The sequence below is a fragment of the Euleptes europaea genome, chromosome 19 (assembly GCF_029931775.1).
Source record: "Euleptes europaea isolate rEulEur1 chromosome 19, rEulEur1.hap1, whole genome shotgun sequence".
Lineage (NCBI taxonomy): Eukaryota > Metazoa > Chordata > Lepidosauria > Squamata > Sphaerodactylidae > Euleptes > Euleptes europaea.
In genome coordinates this window covers 30,642,763-30,668,581 of record NC_079330.1, presented here as the reverse complement: position 1 = coordinate 30,668,581, position 25,819 = coordinate 30,642,763, and the positions used below count along the sequence as shown (strand labels likewise).

The 25,819-nt window shown below is 49.6% G+C and overlaps 1 protein-coding gene across 1 annotated transcript in view; it reads left to right on the top strand.

Annotated features, from left to right (window-relative positions):
- Window positions 1-964: 964 nt before the first annotated feature.
- TBX2 (T-box transcription factor 2) overlaps window positions 965-25,819 on the top strand; it is a 41,725-nt gene continuing 16,870 nt past the window's right edge. The window contains 7 exon segments of the mRNA XM_056865077.1: window positions 965-977; window positions 980-1,328; window positions 3,248-3,515; window positions 11,584-11,730; window positions 15,792-15,868; window positions 17,010-17,179; window positions 22,148-22,779. Coding sequence (XP_056721055.1) covers window positions 965-977; window positions 980-1,328; window positions 3,248-3,515; window positions 11,584-11,730; window positions 15,792-15,868; window positions 17,010-17,179; window positions 22,148-22,779 — 1,656 coding nt within the window.

The following is a 25,819-nucleotide window of genomic DNA, read 5'->3' as shown; positions in this document are numbered from 1 at the left end:
ACCCACAATCAAGTGGGCTTGGCTCATTGGGGGGGGCTCTTGGGGGGGGGGGGGGCGCGGAGGCCGGGCGGGCGAGCGAGGCCGGCCCCGTTTTTACAGAGCGCTCCAGGCCAGCCCGGAATCAGACGTCGCTGCGGCTCCGCTGGGCGCGATGAAGCGCCTGCCTCCCGCCTCGGACCCCGCCTGAACCAGAAGGGGTGGCCGGCTTTCGCTTTGGGGTCGGGAAGGCCGCCTCGGGAGGGGGGAAGAGCGAGGCTCGCTCGCCCCCCCACCCCACCCCACCCGCCCCCAAGAGCGCAAGGAAGGGGAAAGATCCTGACTCCAGGGGCGCCCCCCTTCCCGGAGCCTGCTCTCGGATCAGAAGGCTCTCGCTGGGTTTTGTAAGGCGGGGGTCAGGAGCCCCGGAGGGGGGGGATCCTTCCACGACACCCCCCTCTCCCCCCCCCATCCCTTAAGACTACAAGATCTCTCGGTCTGCTGTTGCAAAGGACATGCTTTTAAAGACGTCCTTGTGGGTTGTTTCTATTTCTCGTTTTTAAAGGGGGCGGTGGTATTTTTTTTTTGGGGGGGGGGCAATCTATAAGGACTTACCGGTGCTTCGGAAACCTCCGGAAGAACTCCGACCGCCGGGCAGTGTTTGTGGCTTTCTCTCTTGGGCGTTTCTTCCGCCGATCTTAACATCCGTTGAGAAACCCTCGGAAGCGCTTTTTGCCTTGGAAGGACTTGGGGGTGGTGGTGGTGGTGGGGGGGAGTGACATTGACCCGCCGGAGAGCCCGAAGGAAAAGTGGGGCGAAATCGACTCGCCGCCGCCGGAGATCGTTCCGGGGAGGTGTGTGCTGGTGGGGGGGGGATCGCAGTCGACAAGCGAGCGAGCAAGCGCCTCTCCCCCCCCCCAACTCCCAACCCCCAACCCCTCCCTGGCTGGAGGGAAAGCTCCTTCCTCCTGGATTTGTGGATGTACTGATGCGAGATCCAGCGTTCCGGGGGCTGCCATGGCGTACCACCCTTTCCACGCGCCCCGGCCGTCCGACTTCCCCATGTCTGCCTTCCTGGCCGCCGCTCAGCCGTCCTTCTTCCCGGCTTTGGCCCTATCCCCGGCCGCCCTGACGAAACCTTTGCCGGACCCCAGCCTGGCCGGAGCGGCGGAAGCCAGCCTCCACGTCTCGGCTCTGGGCCACCACCACCCAGCCGCCCACCTGAGGTCGCTGAAAAGCCTGGAGCCGGAGGAAGAGGTGGAGGACGACCCCAAAGTGACCCTCGAAGCCAAGGAGCTGTGGGATCAGTTTCACAAGCTGGGGACGGAGATGGTGATCACCAAATCGGGCAGGTAAGCAGGGCCTCCGCTTCCCCCCTTGCCACAACCGTTCCTAACAGGGACTTCCCATTAAAAGAATAATAACAACAGCAAACCGGAGAATCGTTATTGATGTCTGCTCTCCCAGGTGGGAACCAACCTCCATCCACCCCCCCTTTGAAAAGCACCTCCTTCTCAAAAATAATATCAAGTTAAAAATAAATCAGAGGTCTCTCTCCCCTCTCCTTCCCTTCCCACCCTAAACAGCTTTAGGGGAAGTAACAAATTCCTCAGAGGTCAGTGGGGTTTTACTTCAACGTCAACGTGTTTCGGATTAGGGGTGCTGGTTTATTAACGCGTTGACAAACTCTCTTTAAAAATAAAACAAAACGCAAAACGTGGTTTGTTGAGAGCGTGTTTCGTGAGAAGTTTTGTCCTCCGTGGAGGCAGAAGGCTGGCCCGCCGCTTTCCATTCACGGTCGACCATTTAGTCAGACAGATTATATTTGTTTATGTATATGTTTTAAATTTGTATCCGGGTTAAATGTTTCCAGTTTATATCCTTTAAAACGCTCCCAGCTACTTCAAAACGAGACTCCTGATTCTACTTCACCCTCCTCGAGTGGTTCCACTCCAGATTAACATATCCTCAAGTAACCAGAGAGTCAGGACAGGAGCAAACCCCACTGAATATGTAGTTAGGCTTACTCTCGAGAAAACAGGCGGCAGGGCTCCGAGCATGTTTCCTTACCGGTAAATCCCTCTCCAAACCACGGCTCTTGCTTCTGAGGAAGCCTGGGGAGGAAGGGGCGGTGAGAATCATGAAAGGCTGGGGGGGGGGGGTTAACAATTGATTTGAAATGCTCCCGGCTGCCTGCCTAACTGCTGCAATTTAATTGCTGCGGTTTAATCTAGTAAATGTTTTTTTCCTTTACCTTCAGGGGCATTCTGAATTGAGACTTTCTCTCCCCCAATTTCAAGTGGAGAAATCACTCTTGAACTTCGGGGTGGGGGGGGTTTCCTGTTTTCCCAACACTGTCATTTGTATCCCTTTTACTGGTTAGACCAAGCAAAAAATGGGGATTGTAGAACAGCTTAAACACACACGCACAGAGAGGATTCTGCACCTACATTTCCCCCCAAAGCAGAAAGCCATGTCCTCAACTAGGTCACTTGATTTCTGGATCTGACTTCCGGATTTAGATTCATTTTGAACCTGGATTTTTAATCTGAAACTAGGAATTCCTCTCTTCCTAAAACAACAGGCCTCTCTCCATCCAGGCCTATTAGACGGCAAATCCTAGACATGCTTACCTGAAAGTAAATCCCACTGAACCTAAATGAGACTGAACTTGCCCATAAACGATTTAGGATCAAGCTTTTAAACTGCAAAACAGATTGGGAATTTCTGGCCTTCACCCCCCCACCTCGTAAATCAGAATTTGGAGGCCTACATTATTTTCGGGTTGGGGGGTCTGCTACGGCAGGGTAATATTAGCGGATGGTCTCGCCTTGATAAAACTCTTTGTCTAAGGGAGGGATCCTGCGACTGATTACTAGCAGGTTAACACCGAACCCAGCCCAAACGGCTTTACTCCCGAGTAAAGAAGGCTAGGGTCTGCCCAGCTGGCCTGAGGCGTGATCTCTCGAACCTCTTTGATCTCTGTAGAGCTGAGTTCTGCCTTGCAAGCGGGCATGTTTACTCAGGAGTAAGTCCTAAGTATATTTCTGGGTGTATCTTCAGAATAGAAAGCGCCATAGCCAACCCTTTAAGCAAACCCATACACATTTGGCGGTTTCTTTCCATTTGTGCCTCTCATTAGAAAAAATCCTAACACAGACATTTTTAAAATTATCTTTTCTCCCAGGTTGGAATTGTTTTTCTAAGGGACAGTTTCCTTAAAGTTCTCTCTCTGTGTCTCTCTCTTTCTCCCCATCTGTCTGCTTCTCAGGCGAATGTTTCCCCCTTTTAAAGTGCGGGTGAACGGCCTCGATAAAAAAGCCAAATATATTTTATTAATGGACATTGTGGCTGCTGATGACTGTCGCTATAAATTCCACAATTCGCGCTGGATGGTGGCCGGGAAGGCCGACCCGGAGATGCCCAAGCGAATGTACATCCACCCGGACAGCCCGGCCACGGGGGAGCAGTGGATGGCCAAACCGGTCGCTTTCCACAAGCTCAAACTGACCAACAACATCTCGGACAAGCACGGATTTGTAAGTATTTTTATTCTCCCCCCCCCCCCTCTGGCTGGTCTTGAATTAGGCAGGGAGGGGGGTCCCCCCCCAACCCTCTGAAGTTGGCCGCCTCCGATCCGGCTCTCTCTTTGCCCTGGGGGACCTCGCATTCCGTGACGCGGCTGACACGCGTCTCTAGCTTCAGATAAGCTCTCCGCTGGGGATTTGGCCACGAGGGCAGCGCGCTTTGCAAAGCGGCCGGCCTGCCGCTTAGTTTTGCCAGGGACGCCCCGTAGGAAAGCGGCGGGGCTTACTTTCTGAGTAAACCCTCTGCAGGATCGCGTTGCCTAACTACTGCGCAGCTCCTTGGACCGCGAGATCTATTCTTTCTCTAGACGGGCTCCTTTCTGGCGCGCCGGGCGCTGCGCTCCTTCAAGGTCTAGCCGGAGGAGCTTCGGATTATGTAGATTTCCACCAAATCTCCGGCCCTTCTTTGAACAACTTTCCCCCAGCCATTCTTTAGGCACGTGCATGTTTGAAATCGGGGTCCCTAAAGGACCTGTAGCGGTTGAAACCAGATGGGAAAGGGCAAACTTGAAACCACATTTTTTCTCTCTCTCTCCAGAAAGCTATACTTTCCCGGCCCCTCCACCTGAAGCTCATCTGTTATCAGTAACCACTAGGTCAGACCTCCACCCTTTCTCCTGCGCCCCCTTATCAGGAGTTTAGAATTCAGGGAAACAGCCCGGCTTCTTTGCAAAGGCCCGCGGCCTCCTCCTTCGGAGGCAAAGAGAGAGAAAGAACCAGGCGAAAAATCCGTTTTCAAGACCGTATCCCCTAGGCATCGATACGCTTGACCTGCGTGTAAATTCGCCCTCGTTCCAATATTTCCACCCAATATGCTGAGGACCGAGGTGTGTCCCCCAGGAGCTAATTCCATTTATTTCTTCGGGGTTTGCAAATAAGACTGCAATGCTTCATTCCACCTTTGCTTGGGAAGTCAATTTAGTTGAAATCCAGCGGTCTTAATTCGGAGTAAATATGCACCAGATGGGAGGGGGTGTCTCTCGCTGGTGTCGCCGGCACTCTAAATAAGTCCGATCCAGTTCAGGAAGAGGTTGGTGCAGACATAGAAGCATTTTTGGTCCTAATTCTCTTACTGCGGAGGTCTGTTTACAGGGGGAACCCACAACGTTATTTTACAATCAAATATAATTTTTAATAGAATATTTTTCCTTACCAAAAAAAGTTCCCGGAGGGTTCAGGAATAAGCTTTTCCTTAAAAATCGTATGAGGAAATGTATTCCAATAGCAATTCCAAAATTGGACTTGGAAATTGATTTTGATCCTTATTTCATGGGAGTCCCCCCCAGTCTTTATCTTTTCCTTATCCGATTGAACGTATAATTTTTAAAGAGTTTTTAATCGCTTGTCTGTAGCCCTATGAAAGGTAATACTGGGAAAACTAACCATCGAGTGAGCAATTATTTGCAAATTGCTGTTTGTTGCTTCTAAATGTCCAAGTTATAAACAAAATGCTCTTGGGGGGGTCTGACTCTACAGATTTGAAATATGTAATTTATCCCCAAGTTTTTTAACCCGACTCTGGCTTCTTTGCACAAAATGAAATTTGATTTCATGCAAAGGGACGTCTTCGTCAGTAAGACCTGGGGTATTTGTGCTCGCTTTCGCAAACGCCTAGTAGACCGGTTGTGTACTTAGCTTTTCGACCTGGTTCCATCCTCGGGTAAAAGTGTGTGTGAGAGAGAGGGAGGGAGGGTCAGAACTGGAAAAAAAAAAGGTGCATATCACAGGATTAAATAAATCTGTCCAAAACTAAATTAGTGGAGAATCTGTGATGTCCAATATAACTGATTTCTCCCCTCTCCCAATTTAAAAATATTCCATTTATGTTGCCCTTTTTTGGGGGGGGGGGTGAAAGGCGCAAGCAAAGAAAAGGGGGTGGGAATGGAAATAAGGGGGTCATTTCAATAAATCTTGAGGTCGTTCGCTCGGCGATGAATGACCTCCATTTAAACTCCATTTAAGAGGTTACTGGAAGTTTGAAAAGGTGGGGAGGGGGGAGGGAAATAAGGAGCGTCGACTTTACAGGTGCATCTCTCAAAGGGAGGGGGCGAATTGCCGGGGCTAGGCTGTTTTCGCCCCATTTCGGGATTCAGGAACTTTTGGGTGAGAAAGACGGGTTTTGCAACGGAAACTCTAGGGTAGACCACAGGGCAAGTCTCAAACTGTGTGAGCCAGCGGGCACAAAATCTAATAAAAATTATGAGAGATTTGCCCCGGCCACAGTGTGTGTGTGTGTGGGGGGGGGGCGTTGCATGTATAAAAGGTAAGATCGAACCACATACGCACTCTAACCCCACTGATCTCAAGTGGGGTCAGGCAAATAGCTGATAAAATCAAGAGAGGTCCCCCCCTTTTAAATACTTTTTAGTTGGGCCCTAGGTTGCACGGCAAATCCGTCTGGGCTCTACAGTCGGTGCACGGGGGAGGAAGAAGGGATTTCTGTATGCATTTCAGGGTTTGCTATACGAAAAGCCCCGATCCGTAGCTCCCTAGGAAAGGGATCCAAATCTTTGAGCACAGTTTCTCCTCCCCCCACCCCGTCTCGCCTTATATTTTTTGGAAACTGGCCTTTCCCAGTGCTTTCCCCTCACCCCGTGTGGAAACAGGGACCCTACAGAACCCGAAATGGGTTTGTTCCGGATCCCCCCACCGGAATTTTAATATAATGAGCGCCTGCCTTGGAAATCCATCAGAAACCCAAACGGGATTTCCGCAGGAGAGAAAAGGAACTTTTCAACTTTTAAAAAGACATATATATGTGTGTGTCTGTGTACATGTGTATAATTGTTTCCCTCCCACCCCCAGTCTTTGACCCCCAAGGCGAGGGATGGTGAGGTCACACGTCCAAAGCGCCAGGGCCACGATCCAGCCACACTGAGTCTCTTTAAGAGATCGGTTGATCCATTTCGACTCTGAGAGAGGTTCTAAAAAAAAAAGGTTTTTAAAGATTGTAGCCTGGCTCCGGGGTAAGGCCCGTGGATCCTGGCTGGACTTAATTCCGAGTAAACACGCAGGATGTTCTGCTGCCTTTTTCTCTCTTTCGCCCTGTGGCTGCGATGCAGTCGAATCCTGGGCAGCTTTACTCGGAAGTAAGTGTCACTAAATGCTACCAGGACCACTGCCAGGCAAGCGTCTGCCCCCTTGTTTTAGGGCCTGGCCATGGAGGGGCCTGAAAGACCTCAGACACTCATGCAGGCTCCCCCCAGTAGACCGGATTACCTTAAATTACCAGCTCCAGCGCAGGATTCTTTTGTGGAGGAGGGAGCGCGCCGCTGAAATTAAGTAATTTCCCAAGAAATCTGCTGGTAGGATCGCGGTCTTGAGGCGGCACAAAAAGGGTGGGGCGATTGCCTGAGGATTTCATCCCGGAACACGCGAGCCTCTCCTTTCCTCGGATGTAAATTCGGTGGCTTTCAGCCGGGCTTTCCGGATCCTCCTGGCGTTTCCTGGGAAGTAAAGCCGCACTGAATTCCATGGGTTTCCAGTTTTAGCAGTACTTCCTGGAGAAAGCATACTGACATCGGAATAAATCTCGTTTACCACAGATTGAGAGACTTCTGAAATATACCTAGGATCGGGACTTTTAAAATATATTTTTAAGATGGGGTTTATACTTCGCTTTGCAAGCCCAGACGCCCCTAATCGCTTGAAAGGCTGGAAGGAGTCGTATCTCTCCAGGATTCTCGTCCAAGGAAGCCGGAGGTCCGAAGTGTATTGGGGAGAAACGTTGCCCCGTTTTGTTTCGGTCCCCATAAAAGGGGACTGAGTATAAGGGACCGGGCCACGTCTGCTCAGAAAAGTAGAAGGGCCCGGGCCAAGTTTACTCAGAAGTAAGTCTAGCGGACTGCGGTCAAGCGTACTTCCTAGAAATCATGTCTATTTTATTTCTACATTTACCTAGATGATTTACCTCCCTCCCCAGCTTCATGCAACTTACTTCTGAGTAAACATAGGAACCGGTTATAGTTATCTTTGGTGGATTTTAAAGCAACACAACACTTTTTCGAAAGTGGAAATTAACCCCCCCACACACACACACTGAATTTGCTTATAAAAAGCCCTGCATTTTGGGATTTAGAGTGAGAATCTTCTGTCTTGACCTTATGCGGAACAGGAGTCAATTGGAATAAACGGGTTGAGGCGCATTAAGCTCCGCAAGGCCTTGCGTATCGCATCGGCTGGGTCGCCACTCCTGTTCCCCGGGCTGGACCGGGCTAGGAGGAGGCGAAGCCCCCTTTCTGGTTTCCGGGTAGCTCCGGTTCAACCTCCACCCCAGTTTGTAGGCACGTGCGGTCGGACGTGCTGCCCCAGCCATCCCGCTTACTCGGAAGGAAGTATAATATGGGGGGGGGGGCTTGCTCCTATATGGATAGTTTCTCCGGGAATGCAGCTAGCAGTGGCTTTAAGAATTATTTCCAAGTCGCCATCTGAACTCCAGATTTGTTAGTCTCCTGGTTTTCGAGTTACTCCAAAGTTACTTCGTTGTGCAGACGAAGGGCCGTTTTCAAGGAGGGGGCTGCTACGGGGGGGGGGGAGAGAAGGTTCCTTCCTTTTAAGGAGGGGAACCAAACAGGGCCCGATCCATTCAAAAGGGAGCACTTCAGAAATCCCCTTAATTTCAATGGCGGAATCAAGCACCTGTTTAACCCCCTCCCCAATTCAATTTGGTGCTTGAAGAGGCCCTTGTTTGGCCCTTGTTCCCAAGTTGGCTTGGTCGCCTTTGGGGAGTGGTTCTTCCTCGAAGGAATAGCGGAGTTAACCGGGGGGTGGGTGAATGGGTTTCTGGACAGGGCTTTTAACAATTCGAATCAACTTCCTTCGTTGCTCCACTATCTAATAAGACTTCGCATGCTGGTTTAGAAGGAAGCCACGCTGCATTTGGCGAGTCTTACTTCCGAGTAGGCACGTACATGAAACTGTTCTATAGACACACACGAACCCCCTTCAGAGCTGGAATTTACTGTCTTGGAAGTGTTGAAATTCCCTTTTTATATTCTGGGTTGCTAATTAATTTAAGTCCAATCTTCGGCGCAGCTGCTTCAGGGTTCTGCAGACGAAGGGCCGTTTTCAATGAGGGGGCCTGCTACGGGGGGGGGGGGAGAGAAGGTTCCTTCCTTTTAAGGAGGCGAACCAAACGGGGCCCGATCCATTCAAAAGGGAGCACTTCAGAAACCCCCTTAATTTCAATGGCGGAATCAAGCACCTGTTTAACCCCCCCCCCCCCATTCAATTCGGTGCTTGAAGAGGCGCCTTGTCTGTCCTTTACCTCCAAGGAAGCATGCACAGGCTTGGGTTGCATATTTGGATTGTGTCCCAGGTTTTAGTCTCTAGCAGCGTAGTCCTCAGGACACTTTCTCGGAAGCAAGCCCCCCATGGAGTAGACCTGGTAGGATTCGGAGTCGGCCCGCAGAGGACGGCGCCGTTAAGAGCACTTTTACCTCGGGGAAACGGCCACGGGCGGCCATGGGGCTGCCTTAGGAAGCTGCAAACAGCTTTCTCCTTTGAGCACGGGGACAGTAGCCAGCAGCCTTGCCAAGAGCGCAATCCGACGAATGTTTCCCCGGGAGTAAGTCCCGCTGCGATAAGTGAGGGTTGTTCCTTCTTAGTCCACTGGATGGGTTTCTGATGGGATGTCAGTACACTTTACTCGCAAGTAACAGCCCACGCAGCCCGTGAAGAAGAAGGGGATCAGGGAGTGCGCCTTCAAGATCTCCTAGATTTCCAGCTGGGAAACTCCCCCCCCCCATACTGTTAACTAAGGTTTGGGACACAGAGGCAGGGATTGGGGCAGATTTTCGGGTGTCCTCCGAAGCTCTTGAGCAGCTGACCTCCTCCCAGGCTAAAAAATTACTCCCCCACCCTCCATGCACATCTTAGATCTAAACGAAATGGCAACTGCGTGTGTATGAGAAAGAGTGTCATTGGAAAATAATAAGTGAAGAACGGTTTAATTCCTCTAAGGATTTTTTTCGCTTATATTTTTGTTTTCTTCCACCACCACCCTTTCCTTGTGCGAATCAATAACTGGCCGGATGTTTACCGCTCAATTCCACCCATGTGCTTACTCGGAAGTAACTCCAACGGAGCGCAATGGTGTCTACTCCCAACGTGTTATGAATGGCCAGATCAAGAAGTATTCAATTGTTTCGAATCCAGGCCTGTTACAAAGGCCATTTCTGCATGGGAGGTTTTGCCTTGGATTTGTAGCTCTTTAGATGCAGATTTTCCTCATCCCAATTCTCCAAACTCAACAATAAGCCCCCATGCAGAGTTTTGAGAATTGGGTTGGGGGAAATGTGGGTCTAGAGAGCAGCAAATCCAAGGCAAAACCTCCCTTGCATAGACTGGCCCGCCGCTTAACGGTTGCTAATTTTCCACGTTCTTGTTCGTGGGTAAGGCAGCAATCCTAAACCGGTCTACTGGGAGGCAAGCCCCCTTTTGATTCGATGGGACTTCTCCCCGGGAAGTGTGTTTAGGATTGCATCTTTCCCAGATGCTCGGGGAGGGGTTGGATCCTTCTCTCCTTCCGCCGACTCCCAAAGCCTGTCCCTGGAACCGTTCTCCATTGACTGCAATTCCAGTGCGCTTTCCGGAGTCTGGCCCAGTTCGAGGGGAAAAGAGGCCGCTTGGCCGGGATTCCTACTCCAAGGAAGCTGCGCTGAAACCAACCGCTTTCTCTTCCAGGTGTCTCTTGGACATGCTGGTCGCAAGACAGTTGGCAGGTTCAGGCCCTTTGCCTGCTGCGTTTATGGCCCAGCAGTTTGGTTCTTAAAGAGATGAAACAGCAAACATCAGGGAGGCCCTGGTTTTTGGGGGGAGGCGGCGGCCAGGGGCCCTTGCAGAGCGATCTCGGTAGATTTACTCCGAAGCAAGCGCCGCGGATTTCAGAAGCCTCGACTCCTTCGCCTTTAGGGCTGCAGCTGCCATCTCCCTTAAACTCAAGGCGACCCTAAGCCCTGTTTAAGGCGCAGCCAAAGAGGTTGGGACGGGCTGGCCCCCAAGGAAAGTGAAACCCAGCTGGGGAGCCTCGTGTTCCGAACAAGGTGTAAAAGGACTGGTTATTAATACATGGGGGGGGGGCGTCGGACAAAACTGACATGCCTATTTTTTTTAAGTCAAACTGGGGTGGGGGGGGGAGACACACGATCCGGCCACGGTGAAGCACTTGGAAGTCTGTTCAGCCGAGTGTGCGGCCTTTACGTGACAAAATTTCCCCCTTGAACTGAGTAAGACTTCCCAATGCTTTTGCGGGGCTAGATCCTGTCCCGCCTTTAATCCCCCCCCCCAGCTAATCCAGGGTCCTTTGTGACCTTTTTCAGACAAGGGGGGTTGCTAGAACAACATTTCTCCCTTCAAAACGTCGCATTTTCTTTTGCTCTCCGTAGATTTCAGGTCAAAATTCGCTTTGTACATGGGGAGGGGGCGGCTCTCACCTGGTACCCAAATCTATGTAAAAAAATAGGTCATGGTGGACAAGTTCATTTCTGCTGGCTTTTAACACCCCTTCTTACCTGCCGGGGTGCGTAAATGTATGCAGGCTTACTCGGAAGTAAGTCCCCAATTGCATAAAGGACCCAGCGGAAGGAATAATTTACAGTAGAAAGAACAGCAAAAAAAGCGCTATTAAACCTTTTATTGTAAATATTAAAAAGATGTATTACTTTAAATCCTGGGAGACCTTATCCTAATTCCAGCAACTGCCGAAGCAAGCGGGACCCCTTCTCCCCACCCTCACAATTCAACACCCCCCCCCAATTTTTTTTAATCAAAACATCCTAGGATACAATCCCGGCCCCCAATTTCATTGCATTTAGTTGAATGGAATTTACAGTCCGGGCCTACGCAGGCTTACTCGGAAGGAAGCCCACCCACGAGACTTTCTTCCACACGGGAGCGTGTAGGATCTCCTCTGCCTTTTGATGTAGGCACGTCCGCAGGGGGTGAAGGGGAGGCTTCTGCTTTGCAAACGGGATCATCGCAGCCCCTGGCTCTGAATTTGCGCTTCTTTCACTCCCGACAGACCATCCTGAACTCGATGCATAAATACCAGCCTCGATTCCACATAGTCCGGGCCAACGACATCCTCAAGTTACCCTACAGCACCTTTCGGACATACGTGTTTCCCGAGACCGATTTCATAGCGGTGACTGCTTACCAAAACGACAAGGTAAGGGGGGGGGGTCTCCTTCTCTCGCGCACCATCCATGACAAGCAGGATCAGACCCAACGCCCACCTCGGCCAGCACTGCTTTCCGCAAGCGGCAGGGCTCTGTTGCCGCTGCCCCCAATACCTGGCTGTCTGAGGTAGACTGCCCTTGTCCATGAAGGTTCCACTTAGCCATCGATAGCCACTGATGAAACATTCAGCCACGGCCTTGTTTTGCCTTCTTTTTGAAAGCCAAAGAATTTATATCCCTCTGATGCGCCTTTTCTTTATCCCAATTTGGTGATTATTCATTTAAACAGTAGCCACCAGAAAGTCAGTCTTCGGCTGACAAACGGGAGGAAACAAGAGCAGTTGTTCCCTGAGCAGTTTGGAGTTGATCTTTCTACCAACCCGAGGCCTGGCCCAACGTCTCCTCTTTCCACGGCCCAAATAATTGGATAATTGTTATTCCGGCCGCAGCCCCAACAACAGAGAATCTGGTGGCTCCTGAAACATGCAGGAATCTTCCTCTTTAAGGCGACCCCAGACTCTTTATTTGAAACTATTCTCTGCAGGATCAGAGGAGCAGGCCTCTTATATTGGGTGCTGTGGAACACAGGCAGGATAATGCTGCGCAGTTCTCTTGGTTGGGGGCTTCCTAGAGGCACCGGGTTGGCCACTGTGTGAACAGACTGCTGGACTTGATGGGCCTGGGTCTGATCCAGCAGGGCTTTTCTTGTGTTCTTATGGAGGATAGAGCTATCCATGGCTACTAGTCCAAATGGATACTACTCATGATGCATACCTACTCTCTCCAGGATCAGAGGAGCGTGCCTATTGTATTAGGTGCTGTGGAACACAGGCAGGATGGTGCTGCTGCCGTCATCTTGTTTGGGGGCTTCCTAGAGGCCCCTGGTTGACTGCTGGACTTGATGGACCTTAGTCTGATCCAGCAGGGTTTTTCTTATGTTCTAAACTTCCTGCTTTGCTGAATTTGAGATGCTGAATTCTATTTTCGGGTCCCCCTCCCCCCTGCCTCTTGTACCAAAGGGTTACCTTGGGGAAACTGGTGGGCGGGTGAGAGATACAAATCGAAGAAAAATCGCCGTTCGTGCGTTTGACCTCGACTTTGGAAAGAACCGAGCCAAGAGCGGCGGCAAAGTCATTCACTGTCGTTATCCAGCAACAGGATCGGTTTTGTCGCCCGCGCAAAAGAATGGATTCCCCTCCCCAAAAAGAGCCACTCCAAAAGCAATCCCACCCCCAGTAAATCGACCAGCTCACATCCAAAACGATTGACTCTTGGCTTACTTGTGAGTAAAGCAGTGGGCAAAAGCCCTTCTTGTACGTTTACTCGGAAGTAAGTCCCTACGTGCTTTGCTCCCGGAAGAGAACGCAACCTGAAATCCAAAAACTTAACTGGATTGGGGATCGGGCTGGAAATCGGATTGGAAACTGGACTGAAGCAGATTGGAAGCAAGCCCTAGGATTTCCGCTTAGCTGGTGTGTGTTGTTGGATTTTTGCGGGAGGGGGGCGGCAGTTTGCCAGTCCCTGGCAGAGAGGGCTCCCCCACCCGCCGCCCGGGCCGGCCTGCTCTTTCGCCTGGGGTGGCTCCGGCCTGTGGGGCCGGCGTCGGAGTAGCCTTTAATCGTTTATGAACTCTGCCATAAAATTTACGAGGCAAAGAAGCCCACCTCCTGGTTCTGGCCGAGCTGTCAAGGAGGAGGCAGCTGCCGGTGGGTGGGATCCCTTCTGCCGGGCTCCAGAAACGCCAAGCAGCGGGCAGGCCGGGGTAGACTGCTGCCGGGCCTGGAAGCTCTCTTGAGTTGTCATCCCGGTGGATTGACCTGTCCTCTCCCAGGGATTTCTGTCCCTTGACATTAATCCCCACTGACAACGCAGGCTACTTTCCCTCCCCACCCCTAATTTGCTATCATTGTTATCGCGCAAATGCATGACCAGGTTTCACACGTGACTCTTCCCCCATTGGTTTGAACCCGCGTTCCTTTATCAACAGGCACGTCTGGAGAGGGGGCTTGGTTCCGTGGGTAGAGCCTCTGCTGGGCATGCTGAAGGTCCCAGGTTCAATCCCCGGCACCCCCAGTTAAAGGACCGGGCAGTAGATGAGGTCAAAGAAAGACCTCTGCCTCCAGAAGGCGGACAGCCGCTGCCAGTCAGAGCAGACGATGCTGAGCCGGACCGACCAAGGGTCTGATTCAGTGTAAGGCCGCTTCGTGCCTGCAGCTGGGAAGCTGAACCCTCCCAGTTCAATGGGAGTTAATTTCCAAGCAGGCCGGCTCTGGTCTCCCTCGCTTTATGCACTTTTGAATGGGGTTGTCGGAATGGGTGTGTGTGTGTGTGTGTGTGTGTGTGTGTGTGTGTATATATATATATATATATATATATATATATATATATATATATATATATATATATATATATAAAAATTTAAAACGCTCCCGTTGTAAACGGTCACCTCGCTTGTGAAAGCTGCTTCCTGCGTCAACATGGGAATGTAGCCCAGTTTAGGCTGCGATCCCTAATGCCCACTTACCTGGGAGTGAGTCCTACTGCTATCAGCCGGACTTACTTCCCAGGGAACCTAATTAGGAGCGGGCTGCACACCGAGGGTGAAAGGGGTTTGGGGGAAGGGGGAAAAAACCTTGGCCCTACCGCGTTTTAAGCCTTACTTCCATTTGCAGAATTGCTCTACCTCCCCTCACGCTAGTTCGAGGCCCCAACGGGGTCTTTCTTCCTCCAGGCGGGTCTTTCTTCCTCCAGGCGGGAAAGGCAAAGGGCATTTTGGGGGCGAATAAAACTTTTGCAGGGGTGGGGGCTGTGTTTGGGGGTGCATCTGAAGAAAGGCAGGGTAGAGGCGCGAAAGGGGCAGATAAAGGCCTCCAAAGGGATCCAGAGGCTGGAGAAAAGGTGGAGCCTTTTTAAGCTTAGGAAAAAGACTGTTGATGGGGGAAGCGGGACGCGATTCGACAGATTTCTAAAACGACCCCCGGTGTGGGAAAAGTAGATACCGACCTTGTTTTCCTCAGGCAATACCAGACCTCGGAACCCAAAGACACAATGATTTGCCTCTGATTATTTTAAGAGGAGGACAGAGAGTCCACCAGGGGCTGAAAAGCAGCATGGAGCCTCTATGATCAGTGGTAGTCTATCCCCCTGGGGTGGGAATAAACAGGAGGTTTCGGCTGGCAAGATTTTAGACGAATCCGGCAGGATTCAGTTCTTCTCCCATTAAATAACCATTTCGCGATTTTAAAAAAAACTTCATATATAGAATAGTGGAAGAGGGGGGAAAAAGAAATCCGAGCAGCCAGGCGGGATCTCGAGGGCAGAGGACCGAGGGATAAATAGTTGAGACCTTTCCCCTCGCCAAAGCTATCCAAGTTGGTTTCGGCGCAAGAAGGCAGTCCCCTTCAGACTCGGGGGTGGGAACTCCCCCGCCGTCTTTCTCCCACCACCTTTTCTCCTGGGGGGCGTGAAAAAAAAATCCCGGGAGGGGGGATTTTGGAGTAAGAACTTCCGATCATTACACCTCTATGAATAATTCAAGAGAAACCTCAGCATCATTTTTTCATAAAGCCTGCGGTGTGTTAAACCGGAGGGGATTCGGTGTGTTGTCTGAATCCGACTTAAAACGGTCTGGCGCCGCTTTCGGCTCAGAGGGGGGAGGAAGACCCCTCCACCCCACCTTCTCCCTACAGGTTGGGGGGTGGGTGGCACTTTGTCATTCCCTGATCCGCCTTCGATGGCTTTTGGAGAAAGAGGTGGCGGGGCTTTAACCTGCCGGGAAGACAATCCAGGAAACCTGTGTCCTCCCTCCCTGGTTAACGGGGTTGTGGCTACTTGGCTGGGGAAAGCATTTTTCAGGCATTAGGCTCCAACTGGGGAGGGAGCGGGTTTACTCTCGAGTAAACATGCACAGGAGCTCTCAACAAAGGGCGCAAACGCACGGCTGGATCCTGGCTGGAACAGGGAAGAAAGGAGGCTCAAGCGACCGGGCGTTTGCGCCCAAAGTCGCCCTTTAAAATTAAACCCTGCTCTCTTTTGTGTTCTTCATTTTCAGATCACCCAGTTGAAAATCGATAACAACCCCTTCGCAAAAGGATTTCGAGATACCGGCAATGGCAGACGAGAAAAAAGGTACGATGAATACTTTGCCACGCGAATCTCTTCCCCCTCCCTCGGAGGCCTGCCCCTAAGAATCCTGCAGGTTTACTCCGAAGCAAACCCCACCATATTCAGCGGGACTTGCTCTCGGGTAAGCGTGCACAGAATCAGAGCCTGGGAGCCCGCTTTTCACCTTCCAAAGGCCCCTGCTCTCACCTCCTGTCTGCATTGGGTTGCGGTGTTCACAGGACACAATCTTACTACACAGACTCTGCCCACGCAGGAAACTAACAGGTCGGGGAAACATAGATCTAGCTAATTTTTTTCAGTGATCTGCTAGTTTTCTACCTGCAAGGAAATTTTTAATATGGGGGGAAAGGTATTATCTCAAGCGCCTCGCCATGTTCAGTGGCTCCCTTTCACCGCCACCACTCAAAAGGGCACCTCAGAACGCACCGGGTTTCTTTTTAGTGCTGCTCCTAATGTTAAACTCCCTGCTCCTAGAAAACTAGCAGGGCAGGGAGTGGGATGATTTTTCTCCTAATGCAACACTTTTCTGCCTGCAGGTATTACAAATGGCACCCTTTCCTCTGCAGCCCTCCAATGGGTTCTGCTCCCTCATTCTTCTGCATGTACAAACCAAAGCCGTCAGGCAATTTCCCAAGGGGATTAGGACTGCTCTTTTATTTTTCTATTTCCATACATTTGTTTTATTTAAAAGTTGGGTGTTTTAAAAAATGTTGTCAATCCATTCTATTTATGTCTCCTCCTCGGAGATCACTCTCTCCTCATCAATGCATGGAAAGTCTTATTTTCATAAAAGATAATAGCGACATTGGGAGGGGTGTCAAAAGAACTTTCCTAAATCAGGTTGCCAACTGCCTGCAGGAAAAAATAATAATCCTGTCCCTTTGAGCAGAGGCTTAAGGGGTGCTATTTACATCCATGCCGGGTAAAGTTTCGGCTGCAATTTTCAATGCTTTAAGCTTCAATTTCAGGGAGAGGACATTTTTTTCTGCTGGCCTGTTGGCAACCCTAAACTCGATTACCAGCACGAAATACAGAGAGCTCCCGATCCTAGCCGGCGAACCCAGGCCGCGCAACCTGCGCTTGGCTGCTGATCTTCTGCCTTCTTTCTTCTGCCCTCCTCCCCGTTGCGCCTCATCCCCAACAGAAAACAGCTGACGCTGCCCTCCCTGCGGATGTATGAGGATCAGTGCAAGCCGGACCGAGACGGAGGCGAATCGGACGCTTCTTCGTGCGAGCCGGCCCCGGTTCGAGACCCGCTCCACTCCCCGCTGAGTACGGCCCCCAGTCCCTTAAGACTGCACCGCAACAGCCGAGGTAAAAAAAATCCCCCCTTGGCTCCGAAGTCGCTTACTATTAAAGTAGGCTTCCTGGGGAGCAAGTCGAAGCAGGTCTACTCACAGTGGGTAGCCGTGTTAGTCTGTCTGCAGTAGCAGAAAAGGGCAGTAGCAGAAAAGAGACCAGTAGCACCTTAAAGACTAACAAGAATATTTTCTGGCAGGGTATGAGCTTTCGTGAGCCACAGCTCACTTCTTCGGCTCACATTTACAAACTAATACACAGCTCACATTTACATACTAATGCTTGTCTGAATTCACTCCCCTCTACTTACAGCTAGAATGTGAATCCGTCTTTATCTGAAGAAGTGAGCTGTGGCTCACTAAAGCTCATACCCTACCAGAAAATATTCTTGTTAGTCTTTAAGGTGCTACTGGTCTCTTGCCCTTTTCTGCTACAGGTCTACTCAGACTGCTACTCGGGTCGGTTGGATGGAGCTTACTCCCAGGAAAGCATTCTTTTAGTGTTGCATTGCCAGGGTGGACGTCCCCTTGAACTGCGGAGCGTTTCTTCCTCAGGAAGCACCGTGGGTGTGTGGGTGCAAGATGGTTTTGCAATCTTTTTTGATCCCCCTCTCTATAGCTGCATTCTTAATGACACTATAGCCCTGTTCCGGCTTGCAGGACAGAGGATCTGTCTTTTACCTTCATTAGGAAGGAAGGAAGTCCCCACTGGGCCAAATAACACAATCCTCTTTCAGTACACTTTAATGATCGTTTGCAAGTGGATTTTGCCAGTTCACACTGTACCTCGAGGCTCACTTCCAAGGGTGCAGAAGGGTGCAAACTAACAGTGCCACCCCTTTCCTGGGAGTAAGCCCTACCGCGGAGGGCATTGCAGATCACCCAGTTCGAGTCCACTGGGGTGGGTTGTGTTTGTGAAAAAAACATATTGATAAAAGCAATTACAATTTTCAAGAATTTGGAATCCTTCTAAAGAGGATGTCAGGAATCATGACAAAAAACCTTTTAAAGGTCAGGGTTATGACCCCCCCCAATTTGGACAGCTTGAGGGACAAAAATAATCTGAATAAGGTTGCCTCACTGGGCCAGAACTGAGGGGGGATTTGAACCCGGACCTCAGTGACTGTCCCCTAACACTTTGCTATGACAACCTAGCCAGAACTGATAGGGAGAAGATCACTGAAGATCGGATGTCCTTTCAAGCATTCAGAGTTTCAGTAGTAAAAGGAGTGTATTTAAAGAGCAACAATTTGAAAGTGGATCGGGACCACATTTCTAGAGGGGTACTCAATTTCACAGAACAATAAGTGGATTTGCAGCACAAACATTTTGTGGTGAGGATTTTGTTTTCAGGCAAGGCTGAAGCCTTACAGCTTTTGGAACACGAGGCTTATTCTCGAGTAAACAAGCATGTGTCCACAGTTTGCAGGGCACTAGTTGCTTTCCTTCCCAGAAGAGTGGCTGTTAATTCACAACCTCTTCTGGAGACTTGATAAAACTCACCCCCCCCCCCAACAACCAGCCAGATAAATCCCAGGGTAAGGAGCTGATTATCAAGGTAGTGGATTAGTTCATGTCCCAGAATGGTTTCCTCCCCCCCTTTCATTTTCCTTGGATATTTGTCCAAAAGAAACCGTTGGTTTTTGCATTCCCCTGAACTCTTTAGCCAGCCAACAAAAACATTAGCTTAACGAAAACAAAACATTTTCATGAACAGAATAACCTGCTTGAATTGAAAATAATGTTCAGTTGAATTTGCTTTGCTACGGTAAACCTTTGAGAGGACATCTCTGCAGATTAGGTTCCCAGTGTTTTTTAAATAATATCTATGTTAAATCTATAGGTTTATTTGGCAAAGGTTCTGCCATGTTATAAACCTGTTGGAGTTTGCTCAGATCTCCCAAATGAATACGGCCCAATGCGTGGCTACTCGGAAGCAAATCTGTTTCTCTTGGGCCTTACTCTCCGAGAGAGAAATGCCATTCCAGGCTGCAATATACTGCAATACACACATACTTGGAAGGAAGTTTGTTTGGAAAGCAAATGCATCTTCCTTGGGAGTAAGGAACGGGCCGTAAATTACTTGACCTTATTTGGGAGTCTTCTTGGAGGGATTTAAGCACCCAGAAGATGGGGTTGTTTCAAGGACATATAATGCAATCAACTAAACAAATTCCGGATCATTAAAGCTTCTTCTATCATACCTTTGCCAACCTTCAAGGTGCCAGCAAGCTTAATTGGGAGCAACGGACTTGAGGCTGCAATCCTAAGGACAGTTTCCTGGCAGTAAGCCCCACTGAATAAAATCGGATTTACTTCTGAGTAGATCTGCTTATATCTCCAGTCTCTTTTGCATTTATTAGCAAATTTCCTCCTCCTGTCTCTCTGCCCCTCCAGAAGCAGCTGCAATCCTTAAAAATTAAAGACAACAACAGTTTTCCTCCCAATTATCCATTTCAGCCTGGTCTATTCCCCCCATCAAAACAGATCGAATGTCTCCAGTGAAAACAGATTTACACCTCTGTGTTGTTCTGGGCATAGCAAAAATATGGATTTTTAAATTGGTCGACGAAGAACCTCCCCCTTTTATTTACATGGTGTGATGAGGAGTGAGTGAGTGCACAGGTGCAAAATGCCCAGTTTTATCCCCCACCCCACCCCCTTGAGAGCCAAAGAAAAATGTAGTTTACCTCTGGGCTAACATTGGGCTTGTGACCCTGCTCTCTACTGCCCTCTGGCGCCTGTTTTTTTTCTTCCAGACTTCTCTCACACTACACGCTCTGGTTGATTTCTGGCCAGTTTTTCCTCTTCCTCCCTTACAAACAAATCAAACAACTTCTGTTTTGTCGAAGGCTTTCACGGTCAGAGTTCATTGGTTCTTGTAGGTTATCCGGGCTGTGTGACCGTGGTCTTGGTATTTTCTTTCCTGACGTTTCGCCAGCAGCTGTGGCAGGCATCTTCAGAGGAGTAACACTGAAGGACCGTGTCTCTCCAAGACCATGGTCACACAGCCCGGATAACTTACAAGAACCAATGAACTTCTGTTTTAGTTCTAGATGGGAAGAACCCGTCTGTTGCAGCCAAAAGAGGAGTCTTGTGCCACCTTAAAGAGTACCAATTATATATTCTGGCATAAATCTATTTATTATTCTAGCATAAATCTATTTTCTGTGGAATGTAACAATTTTGTGGTCTTTCTTTCTCTTTCTCTCTCTTTCTCTCTCTTTCTCTCTCTTTCTCTCTCTTTCTCTCTCTTTCTCTCTCTTTCTCTCTCTTTCTCTCTCTTTCTCTCTCTTTCTCTCTTTCTCTCTCTTTCTCTCTCTTTCTCTCTCTTTCTCTCTCTCTTTCTCTCTCTCTTTCTCTCTCTCTTTCTCTCTCTCTTTCTCTCTCTTTCTCTCTCTTTCTCTCTCTTTCTCTCTCTTTCTCTCTCTTTCTCTCTCTCTTTCTCTCTCTCTCTTTCTCTCTCTCTTTCTCTCTCTCTTTCTCTCTCTCTTTCTCTCTCTCTTTCTCTCTCTCTCTTTCTCTCTCTCTTTCTCTCTCTCTCCTCTCTCTCACACACACACACGCACGTACAAAGTTTGGTGCTTCTCCTGTATCAGCTCTGCATCTAATGTCTACCGCACAACCAACAGTCTGCACCAGAATTTCCCATCGTGCCCCGAAGCTTCTTCCTTTTTTCTTTTCCTTTCTTGGTAACATCCAGCCTAAAGAAGAGTTCTGGAAAACTCAAAGCCTGCACACTGTTAGGTGTCATTTGGTTGGTCCTAACCTGGATAGCTCAGGCTAGCCTGATCTCGGCAGATCTCGGCTGCTAAGCAGGGTCAGCCCTGGTTAGTACTTGGATGAGAGACCACCAAAGAAGTCCTGGGATCTATGCAGAAGCAGGCAATGGCAAACCAGAATAACGTCAAAAGCTGAGCTTGCCTGCAAGGTCTTGAGAACTGGCAGTTTACAACACCTGGCAACTGAGGCTTTTAGCTCAAGCATCTGACAAAGTGAACACATGAAGCTGCCTTATACTGAATCAGACCTTTGGTCTATCAAACTCAGTACTGTCTACTCAGACAGGCAGCGGCTCTCCAGGGTCTCAGGCAGAGAAAAGTCTTTCACATCACCTACCTGCCTAGTCCCTTTAACTAGAGATGCCAGGGATTGAACCTCGGATCTTGCAGTCCATGCTAGAATAAAAATCACTTAGTCTTTTAGAAGCAGCCCTCCTCCTGTTTTGTACTTATTGCTTTAGTTGATGATTTATTTACCACACTATGCCCTATGCTTTAATGATTAACAATGAAGTTCCTTTGAAATTAATTGACAAGGGAAAATTTTAATGGTTGGGGCTGTAGTCCTCCCTCCAAGGTTGTTTTGGGTCTATTGTGTTATCACTGTAAGAAATGGAAAGGGAAAATCTGAAGCCATTTTAATACAGAAATATTAACAACAACCTTTCTTTCATACAAGGAGAGTGACTTTGTTTGCTAAATTGTAAGTGGTCTTATGCTTCCTTGAACCACCTTGAGTCCTGAGATGCTCAGGAGAAAGGCAGGTGCATAAATATCCTAAATAAAAATATTGCAGGAAAGGAGAGAAACCAGTATCAAAACCAATGGACACATTCAAACAAAGCAGCTAATAAAACAGAAGATAAACAAAATCTAAACAAGAAAGCTAGTAATGACAATTCACAAAAAAACAGAGGTCAGATTTTTAAAAGCAATGAAAAACATGAGTAAAAACCTAACAGTTCAAGTCAGTTTGGTGCCAGGTGGATCTCAGAAAGGGGAGACAGTTCCATGGGTGAGGTCCCAACACAGAGAAGGCCCTGTATGACCAGTGTGACACCCCGCCCCCCCAGCAGATGGTAGCAAATGGAGAAAGGCATCTTCAGAACATGGGGATCGGCGGGGCAGTTGTGTTTATACCTACTCCAAATTATTTTGTGCAGTTGACAGCTCCCGCTTTCCTTCCTCCTCTCTTCTTCCAGAAGATAAAGGCAGCGATCACGAGTTAGACAAACTCCCGGAAGGAAAAAGACCCAGTCCTGACCTGGAAAACTGCAGTCCCCGCAGCAGCAGCAGCCCCCGCCTGCCGGGGGACGAGAGGAGTCGAGTTGGCAAAGCTGGCGAGGTCTCATTGCCCAAAGAAGGCCTTGGTGAAGGGCCCCTGCTTAGCCCGCTGGGCCTGGAGAAAGACAAAGTGGAGGGCCGAAGGAAAGAGCCGCTGGCGCCGCCGCCACCCCTGCAGGAAGGCTCCAAGAAAGAGGCCCACGGTGACTGCGCTCCCCTGGGGGGCAGCAAGGAGTCCTTTGCCCCCCTGATGGTTCAGACGGACAGTCCTCCACACCTGAGCGCAGGGCACCTGCAAAGCCTGGCTCTCTCGGGCCTCCACGGGCAGCAGTTCTTCAACCCCCTCAGCGCTGGGCAGCCCTTCTTCATCCACCCGGGACAATTCGCCATGGCTCCGGGGGCATTCTCCGCCATGGGCATGGGACACTTGCTGGCGTCTGTGGCAGGCGGAGGGAGCTTGGAGAATGGAGGCTTGGCTGCCACGCAGGGGGCAGCTGGCACGGCAACCCCCTTCCCTTTCCACCTCTCCCAGCACATGTTGGCTTCTCAGGTAAGATGACAACATATGAGAATCTTTGGGGCTGTCTTAACTATCAGGCCTAGTATGCCGCAACCCTGACCTGGATGGCCCCAGATAGTGCGGACTTGTCAGATGTCAGGAGCTAAGCAAGGCTGGTCCTAGAATAATAGAGATGGAAGGGACAACCAGGGTCATCTAGTCCAACCCCCTGCACAACACAGGAAATTCACAACTACCTCCCCCCACTCCCCCAGTGACCCCTACTCCATGTCCAGAAGATGGCCAAGATGCCCTCCCTCTCATGATCCGCCTAAGGTCATAGAATCAGCATTGCTGACAGGTGGCCATCTAGCCTCTGCTTAAAATTATCCAGGGCAGGAGAGCTTACCACCTCCCGAGGAAGCCTGTTCCACTGAAGAACTGCTCTAACTGTTAGAAAATTCTTCCTAATGTCTAGACAGAATCACTTTTGATTTAATTTCAACTCGTTGGTTCTGGTCCGACCTTCTGGGGCAACAGAAAACAACTCGGCACCATCCTCTATAGGTCATCCCTTTAAGTACTTGAAGATGGTTATCAGATCACCTCTTAGTCTTCTCCTCTTCAGCCTGGTTGACACCTGTATGGGTGACCACCAAGGAAGTCCAAGGTTGCTATGCATAGGCAGGCAATGGCAAAGCACCTTTGTTTGTCTCTCAGCTGACCTAGATGTCCCAGGCTAGACCAATGTTATCAGATCTTGAAAGCTAAGCAGGGTCAGCCCTGGTTAGTGTTTGGATGGGAGACCAAGGAAGTCCAGAATTGTTACGCAGAGGCAGGCAATGGCAAAGCACCTTTGTTTGTCTCTCAGCTGACCTAGATGTCCCAGGCTAGACCAATGTTATCAGATCTTGAAAGCTAAGCAGGGTCAGCCCTGGTTAGTGTTTGGATGGGAGACCAAGGAAGTCCAGAATTGTTACGCAGAGGCAGGCAATGGCAAAGCACCTTTGTTTGTCTCTCAGCTGACCTAGATGTCTCAGGCTCGTTTGTCCAATGTTATCAGAACTCGGAAGCTAAGCAGGGTCAGCCCTGGTTAGTGTTTGGATGGGAAACCACCAAGGAAGTCCAGGATCGCGATGCAGAGGCAGGCGATGGCAAACACATCTCTTTCTCTCTTTCCTTGAAAACCCTACAAGGTGGCCATTAAGTTGGCTGCGACTTGATGGACTGTCCACCACTAGACCACTGGAGAAGAGGGTCCTGGCTAGATTGCAGTGGGGTATGATGGCTGGAAGCCATCAGGAGCCCCGTGGCGCAGAGTGGTAAGCTGCAGTACTGCAGTCCAAGCTCTGCTCACGACCTGAGTTCGATCCCGATGGGAGTCAATTTCAGGTAGCTGGCTCAAGGTTGACTCAGTCTGCCTAGGAAACATCGGGATGTGACATCACCCCATGGGTCAGGAATGACCCGGTGCTTGCACAGGGGACCTTTACCTTTTTTTAAAGATGGCTGGAGAGGCAAACTGTGCACTCCTTGGAGCCAAATCAGATGAGTGCTGGAAGTGCCATATCTGATGCTCCCAACAATTTTAAAAAGTCTGTTCTCAAGCACAAGGCACCCAAGAGCTGAGTATTATAAATCGTTGGGAGCTCCAGACACAGAACTTCCCAGCATATGTCTGATTTAGCCCTTCATCAATGGCTCAAGCTGGAACCATGAGTGTACTTCCTTGCACGTAAGCTCCCCGGAATACCATGGGGATTACTTTTGAGTAAAGAAGCCTACAACTGAGCTGTGAGGCCTTGGTTTGAAGTTCCTTTCTGCCCTGAACTTAGCTATTAGGGTTGCCAACCTCCATGTGCTAGCTGGAGATCTCCTGTTATTACAATTGATCTTCAGCCGATAGAGATCAGTTCCCCTGTAGAAAATGGCTACTTTGGCAATTTGACTCTATGGCATTGAAGTCCCTCCCCAAACCCCGCCCTCCTCAGGCTCTGCTCCCAAAACGTCCTGCCTGTGGCGAAGAGGCCTGAGGTCACTTACTCAATTCATGGCAGAAGTCACGTTGGAACCCAGGAGAGCCAGCGAGGCATAATGGTTAAGAACGGCGGAATCTAATCTGCAGAACCGGGTTCGATTCCCCACTCCTCCACATGAAGCCTGCTGGGGAACATTGGGCCAGTCACAGTTTTTTCTGAACTTTCTCAGCTCTACCTACCTCTCAAGGTGTCTTTTGTGGGGAGGGAAAGGGAAAGCGGTTGTAAGCCACTTTGAGACTTTTTAAGGGAGAAAAAAACCAGGGTATAAAAACTAACTTATCCTTCCTCTTCTGATTAATGGACCCAGACGCCTGTGAGGTGTTCTGATCACAGCGGCTCCAGCAACTCAAAGGCTTTTTCTAAACTTCTTCCTTGGAAGGTTACAGTGGCACATCTGTGGGTGTGTTTGTGCCAATGTTGAAAGTTTCCACGTGCTCAGAAGCCGGATTTTATAAGAGAGTTTTTTTTGCTGGGTCAGGTGCTGACCCGTGGGGTGTCCTCCGTGTGCTGTTCCGCGGCTGTGTCCAGCAGCAAAGGCTGTGTGCCTGGTTCTCATTGCTGGTTGTGGCAAGCCATCCTTTTTTTCGGTAGATGAATGTGGAGCCAGTGTTCGACCCATACGAATGGGGCCAAATAGGTTTAGGGCCAGCATTCGAGGTGGATTTCTTTTTCACAAGTCTTTTCCTCAATCATCCTTTGAAACTTTTTTTGGGTGGATAGATGTTAACTAGTTAAGAGGAAGAAAACATTAGTTGGCCTATTTAAATATTCCTCCTGATCTCTTAAACAAATACATGCTTAAACGAATACATGCCTTGTCTGCACAAGGAAGGCAGTTGGCTTGGCTTGTGACTTGCTTTTTGCCCCAAGCACAATTCCTGCACCTTTAAAGTGCTGCATGGCAGGCCAAAATTCAGCAGGTGAAGCTTTACTCCATTGTTGCACTTCTGTGAACATTTTGCTGGATGGATTTTTGCAGGTTTTAAGGGTATAGAAAAAAGTTGGCCAAAAAAAGAGAGAAAGAAAGCAACTCCTAACAGTGCCATCCAAGG